Source organism: Ostrea edulis, chromosome 1, assembly GCF_947568905.1.
Source record: "Ostrea edulis chromosome 1, xbOstEdul1.1, whole genome shotgun sequence".
NCBI lineage: Eukaryota > Metazoa > Mollusca > Bivalvia > Ostreida > Ostreidae > Ostrea > Ostrea edulis.
In genome coordinates, this window is record NC_079164.1 from 2,520,615 (window position 1) to 2,528,656 (window position 8,042).

Genomic DNA, 8,042 nt, shown 5'->3' on the forward strand with positions numbered 1-8,042 from the left:
AACAGATGTATAATTTCTATGACAGATGTATGATTTCTATATAACAGATGTATGATTTCTATAACAGATGTATGATTTCTATAACAGATGTATGATTTCTATAACAGATGTATAATTTCTATATAACAGATGTATGATTTCTATATAACAGATGTATAATTTCTATAACAGATGCATGATTTCTATATAACAGATGTATGATTTCTATAACAGATGTATGATTTCTATATAACGGATGTATAATTTCTATAACAGATGTATGATTTCTATATAACAGATGTATGATTTCTATAACAGATGTATGATTTCTATATAACAGATGTATGATTTCTATAACAGATGTATGATTTCTATAACAGATGTACAATTTCTATAACAGATGTATGATTTATATAACAGATGTATAATTTCTATAACAGATGTATGATTTCTATATAACAGATGTATGATTTCTATATAACAGATGTATGATTTCTATAACAGATGTATGATTTCTATAACAGATGTATAATTTCTATATAACAGATGTATAATTTCTATATATAACAGATATTTAATTTCTATAACAGATGTATGATTTCTATAACAGATGTATGATTTCTATATAACAGATGTATGATTTCTATATAACAGATGTATGATTTCTATATAACAGATGTATGATTTCTATAACAGATGTATGATTTCTATAACAGATGTATGATTTCTATATAACAGATGTATGATTTCTATAACAGATGTATATTTTATATAACAGATGTATGATTTCTACATAACAGATGTATGATTTCTATATAACAGATGTATGATTTCTATAACAGATGTATGATTTCTATAACAGATGTATGATTTCTATATAACATATGTATAATTTCTATAACAGATGTATGATTTCTATAACAGATGTATGATTTCTATATTACAGATGTATGATTTCTATATAACAGATGTATGATTTCTATATAACAGATGTATGATTTCTATATAACAGCTGTATAATTTCTATATAGCAGATGTATAATTTCTATAACAGATGTATAATTTCTATATAACAGATGTATGATTTCTATATAACAGATGTATGATTTCTATATAACAGATGTATGATTTCTATAACAGATGTATAATTTCTATATAACAGATGTATAATTTCTATATAACAGATGTATGATTTTTATATAACAGATGTATGATTTCTATAACAGATATATGATTTCTATAACAGATGTATGATTTCTATATAACAGATGTATGATTTCTATATAACAGATGTATAATTTCTATATAACAGATATATGATTTCTATAACAGATATATGATTTCTATAACAGATATATGATTCTATAACAGATGTATGATTTCTATATAACAGATGTATGATTTCTATAACAGATGTATAATTTCTACATAACAGATGTATAATTTCTATATAACAGAGTATGATTTCTATATAACAGATGTATGATTTCTATATAACAGATGTATGATTTCTATATAACAGATGTATGATTTCTATATAACAGATGTATGATTTCTATAACAGATGTATGATTTCTATATAACAGATGTATGATTTCTATATAACAGATGTATAATTTCTTTTTAACAGATGTATGATTTCTATATAACAGATGTATGATTTCTATATAACAGATGTATGATTTCTATATAACAGATGTGTAATTTCTATAACAGATATATGATTTCTATATAACAGATGTATGATTTCTATATAACAGATGTATAATTTCTATATAACAGATGTATGATTTCTATATAACAGATGTATAATTTCTATATAACAGATGTATGATTTTTATAACCGATATATGATTTCTATATAACAGATATATGATTTCTATATAACAGATGTATGATTTCTATATAACAGATGTATAATTTCTATATAACAGATGTATGATTTCTATAACAGATGTATGATTTCTATAACAGATATATGATTTCTATATAACAGATGTATGATTTCTATAACAGATATATGATTTCTATAACAGATGTATGATTTCTATATAACAGATGTATGATTTCTATAACCGATGTATGATTTCTATAACAGATGTATGATTTCTAAGTAACAGATGTATGATTTCTATATAACAGATATATGATTTCTATAACAGATGTATGATTTCTATAACAGATGTATAATTTCTATATAACAGATGTATGATTTCTATAACAGATATATGATTTCTATAACAGATGTATGATTTCTATATAACAGATGTATGATTTCTATAACCGATGTATGATTTCTATAACAGATGTATGATTTCTATATAACAGATGTATAATTTCTATAACAGATGTATGATTTCTAAGTAACAGATGTATGATTTCTATATAACAGATGTATGATTTCTATAACAGATGTATGATTTCTATATAACAGATGTATAATTTCTATATAACAGATGTATGATTTCTATAACAGATATATGATTTCTATAACAGATGTATGATTTCTATATAACAGATGTATGATTTCTATAACAGATGTATGATTTCTATATAACAGATGTATAATTTCTATAACAGATGTATAATTTCTATAACAGATATATGATTTCTATAACAGATGTATGATTTATATAGGAGATGAATAACTATATCGTCATGTTAAAGTATTTATCAATCATAGTGTTAATCATCATCAGAACCCACCACGGGTTTTCTCTGTGCTAAACTGCATTCATCATCGGAACCCACCACGGGTGTTCTCTTGTTAAACTGCATTCATCATCGGAACTCATCACGGGTTTTCTCTGTGTTAAATTGCATTCAACGTCGGAACCCACCGCGCGTTTTCTCTCTGTTAAACTGTATTCATCGTCGGAACCCACCGCGGGTTTTCTCTCTGTTAAACTGTATTCATCGTCGAAACTCACCGCGGGTTTTCTCTCTGTTAAACTGCTGCATTCAACATTTAATGCAGTTTACGGGAGAGAAAACCCGTCGGTTCCTGAGTACCCATGATCACTTTTAAGACAATACAAACCGATGAAGCACAACATGGATTGTGTTGGAGGGCTGTTTTACCCGGGATAGGTTAATTAACAAATACAATAATTATACAGCTGGCGGTTTGTTACTCTTGTTACATTGCTTTGTTAGGTTAGTGTCTGATGTCGCTTCCTTCCGGGGTCTATTTAAGGTCTTCCGCAACAACGGAAGACCTTCTACTGATTGTGCTGGTTAAGATTGTTCTTATTATTCTTTTTTTCTTCTTTTTCCTAGACGCTAACTTTGAAGCTTCATATCTCGCTCATTTATGCATGGAATTTGCTCAAATTTTCAGGGTTTATCAACTTTACAAAACAATTTTAAAATCATGTACAGTAACTACATTTCAGAAATTCCCCTCTGTTCACGAGTTATTCCCCTTTTAATGAAATTTTAGGGGCTTTGGTTTCCAGACAAAGGCTCCGAGACTGTATAAGCTTGAGCAGAAAATGCATTGAAAATGAAAAGTAGGAGCATTGTAGTTGTGCACATCGTTTTTTTTTTGTTTTTGTTTTTTTATTACAGCGATCGAAATGGTGGTTGACAGAGTTAAAAAATTAGGACGCCTAAAGGAGCAAAATATTACACATATTTTCCTTTGTATCTTTTAAACTAAAAATATTTTGTTAAGACGTGTAGAACAAAAGTTGTGCAAAATGTTAAGAGCTTTCTTTTGATATCCCCCCAAAAGGGGCTGGCCCCTTCAATTAGGGATCTGGGGATCTTCAAAGTTTTCGCTTTATAACTCAAAAAACGGTAAATATTTCGATATGGTTTTCGCTGGAAAAGTTGTTCTTTAACATCTTATTGATCTCATAAACATAATATTTTGCTCGAGTACTGTGTTATATGCAAGGTGAAGATAACGAACAGTGATCAATCTCATACCTCCTACAAGCAATACAAAATAGATAGTTGGGCAAACACGGACCCCTGGACACACCAGAGGTGGGTAAAATGCTTGACCCGCAAACAGGTAACCGTATCATTATGTAGGTGAAGGGGGGGGGGGATATGCATATAACTAAATAAACTTGCTTTGATTGATAAATCTGACTTCATGAAATGCTAATATTCTTTTAAAATAAGGTTTTAATGTGATCTATGGTTCCTTTAAAAATCATCTATCGACAACTTTCTTTTTATACCCCCCGAACGAAGTTCTGGGGGGGTATATAGGAATCACTCTGTCTGTCTGTCCGTCTGTCCGTCTGTCCGTCCGTCCGTCTGTCCGTCTGTCTGTCTGTGCAGATTCGTGTCCGGGCCATAACTTCTTTATTCTTTGACTTAGGCATACCATATTTGGCACACAGGTAGATCACCATGAGACGATGTGTCAAGTACCTTCATGACCTCCATATGACCTTGACCCTTGACCTCAAGGTCAAAATTAAAGGTTTTTTTTTTTTTACAATGGATTCGTGTCCGGGCCATAACTTCTTTGTTCTTTGACATAGGCATACCATATTTGACACATGAGTGTATCACCATGAGACGATGTGTCATGTACCTTCATGATCTCCATATGACCTTGACCTCAAGGTCAAAATTAAAGGTTTTATAATGGATTCGTGTCCGGGCCATAAATTCTTTGTTCTTTGACATAGGCATACCATATTTGACACATGAGTGTATCACCATGAGACGATGTGTCATGTACCTTCATGATCTCCATATGACCTTGACCTCAAGGTCAAAAGTAAAGGTTTTTACAATGGATTCGTGTCCGGGCCATAACTTCTTTGTTCTTGACATAGGCATACCATATTTGACACATGAGTGTATCACCATGAGACGATGTGTCAAGTACCTTCATGACCTCTATATGACCTTGATCCTTGACCTCAAGGTCAAAATTAAAGGGTTTTTTTTTTACAATGGATTCGTGTCCAGGCCATAACTTCTTTGTTCTTTGACATAGGCATACCATATTTGACACATGAGTGTATCACCATGAGACGATGTGTCATGTACATTCATGACCTCTTTATGACCTTGACCTTTGATCTCAAGGTCAAAATTATAGGTTTATACCATGGATTTGTGTTCGGACTATATCTTCCATTTTCTTCTACAAATGCATACCATATTTTTACACTCAGGAAAGAGGTAATTTGTACCTATTAACAACACCCTTTGGGAGATTGGGGTAAGCGGGGGGTATTCTTAGTGAGCATTGCTCACAGTACATCTTGTTTTTATTATTTAGTTCCTTTAATATTAACAATCGTTCCAAAGAGGAAAAGATTATCTCTTCTACGTTTGTTATTAAAACAACGATATATTTAATTGAAGAAACAAACCTTCAAGCATAGAATAACTCAGTCATTAACTACACGCATCTTACATACACCGCGGGGTTTGTTTTTGTTTACAATTATGTAACCGCCTCGAGAAACCATCGTGTGTGAATCAGGGCATGTACACAAAGTCAACATTGTCGTCCTAAATATAACACAGAATGTTATGTTTTTGATCATAATGGATTTTTCGAATAATTCAGTCTTTCCGGGGATGTATATACTTGTTTATACGTTCCTGGTCTTACGTTTGATTTGTTTTAAATTCAAAACTCTAGAGCATTGAGTCAGGCATCAATTTTAAAATCTGCAATATACAGTTCGTTTCTCAATCATGTCTAATTAAATGTGTGTTTAATATCGGAGATTCATTGCTGCTGGACTAGCGATCTGTGATTTCACACTACTTTAACTGAACACACAAGCTTTACTCAAACTCTTCGTTGTGAAAAAGAAAATGGATACATTTTACAAACATAACGAATTATTTCTGAACATGTTTTGAAATCAATAGTTTATAATCATGATTAAACCAAATCTAAACATGCGTATAGAATATTCAGAAACCCATGGCCGACCAGTTTCATTTCAAATGATTTGTTGATTTATTGTTTAAAAACAATGACTTTGATTAAACATTGATTCAGAACTCCTGGTCCAAATTCTGTAACTTCGGCACGTGCCCCTGGCGTGAAATTCATACGCGACTTCTGTGCGCACTGTGTACATAATATACCCACATGTATTTACACAGATAGATATTCAAGTCTAATAAAATATTCAAGATTTGAGAGCAATTTATTTGATTTGTATGTATAAATAATTCAAACTCGATGAATTATTCTCTTCAGTCTGAATATTATGCTATCATTTAATTTTGTTGTATGATAAAATATTGGCAACAGCTATAAACCTTTATTGTATGCCCTGAGCTATAAATTTCATAAATTTGAATAGTAATTTTTTCTTCATTATTGGGACTGAAAAGTTAAATGCTGAAAGAATTTAATCCCACATACACGCGCGCCTCAAAAGACTGATTCGTGGAATGAGATCATACACGCATGTACTTGAGTAGTAATAAACCTAACGATTAAAATTTATAGTACACCTTCATAGCTACATTAAGAACTGACCCAAGGACATATGGTCAAGTTCAAGGTTTTTATGCCACACAGCTCCGACGGAAGACCTCTCGTTGCTTTGCAACGAGCTTTGCTCTAGTTATGTTTGACGTCCGTGTCTGCCTGCCGTCCATGGGATTGATGATGCTAAGAATAAATCGTATATTCAGAAATTGTTTGGTTTAAAATCATATAGAATATCCGATTTTTAAAAAAAAAATATTTGATATGATGTATCAAGACTTCTCTCTTGATAAATGCAATTTATCTTTCATCAACAAAGGAAATGAAAAACTTTATTATTTTAAAAGGATTTTAATGTACGCCTTTTCCTTGTACAGAAATCTCTATTCATTCATTCTGCTGAAGTATTATAAGACTAAATATTTACTTCCCTGTAAATTTTCAATCACATGGCAGAGGTACTTTACAAATCACAAGTGTATTTCACAGCATTAGAATTAGTTATATAAAACCTTTTACTTAAATACTTGCTAGTCTACTTAAAAGACACTAACAACCAGAAAAATGGTACTTAACTCTCCTGCGAATAAAAATATATAGTCTCTAGGGGAATCTTCTTAAACATGTTTATTTTTGACATAATTACCCACGGCAGTGAACGTAACGGAATGTTCAGAGGACATTGAATGCAGATGTATCATCAATGTGTATCTTAAATCCCAATGTGTCGGAGTCTCTGATTATCGCTGAAAAAGTCTTTAAAGACATCAAGTGACATCCAAGGTCCACGAGCCTCTTGTGTCGACATTGTAAAAGTACTGCTGCAATTTCCTACCTTTCTTATTTCATTGAATTTGCAAAGCTGTACGGTCTCCCATTTAAGGTTTTTCCTAGTTCAGGTGTAGCAACCTTGAAAAGTTTTGTGTCTTTGTTCACCTCCTCTTCTGCGCGTAAATCGTCACATGACAAAGCATGGACTAAACTGTACGGCCTGACTGGTGTGTGTACGTGAAGACTGATGTTAGATGTTGCACACTGGTCGTCTTCTCGTGTACGATACTTCTTGGAGTTTTCTCCCCCTGATTCGCTTTTCCTGAGGTCGATCGCCGACGATATGTGACACAAACTAAGTGACCCCAAAGTCATGGTTTTCTTTTCTGTCACGTGTTTCAAACACCTGGGTAATGTCATAGAATTGTGGGTGTATCCGTCATGATGTTCAGATCCGCACTGCCCATTCTTTCTGTCCATATGTATATCAAATTCATCATTGTCATTATATATGACTTCAAATTCCTTGTCGAACGACTGTATTACAGAACTTAATTTCGTTTTAAGATTGACGTGGTCATAATCAGATCGAAATGTGGATTTTTGATATGTATTGTATTTCGAGATGTTTCTGGGTTCAGTAGAGCTTGAATATCCCTTTTCACGCGGATCTTCACAAACTGTATTTACACATTGTTCCGGACAAGTGCCGCTGTATTGTGGGTAACTGGGTTCAACGTTGACACCCCTATCTCGTCGACACAGACGGCTTGGAGATACAGCGGATAGTTCGATATCTTGTCCTTGTATTTGTCGCCGGTTTCTCTCTGTAAAAATGAATAGAATAGCATGGAAATTG

At 32.3% G+C, this 8,042-nt stretch overlaps 1 protein-coding gene across 2 annotated transcripts in view; it reads right to left on the minus strand.

Moving 5' to 3' along the window:
* Nucleotides 1–6,743: 6,743 nt before the first annotated feature.
* Nucleotides 6,744–8,042, minus strand: part of LOC125664478 (multiple epidermal growth factor-like domains protein 10) — an 8,774-nt gene continuing 7,475 nt past the window's right edge. For both annotated transcript variants that reach the window (XM_048897257.2, XM_056150813.1), the window contains one exon: nt 6,744–8,010. In XM_048897257.2, coding sequence (XP_048753214.2) covers nt 7,253–8,010 — 758 coding nt within the window. In that variant the 3' untranslated portion in view covers nt 6,744–7,252. The remainder of the gene's footprint in view (nt 8,011–8,042) is intronic.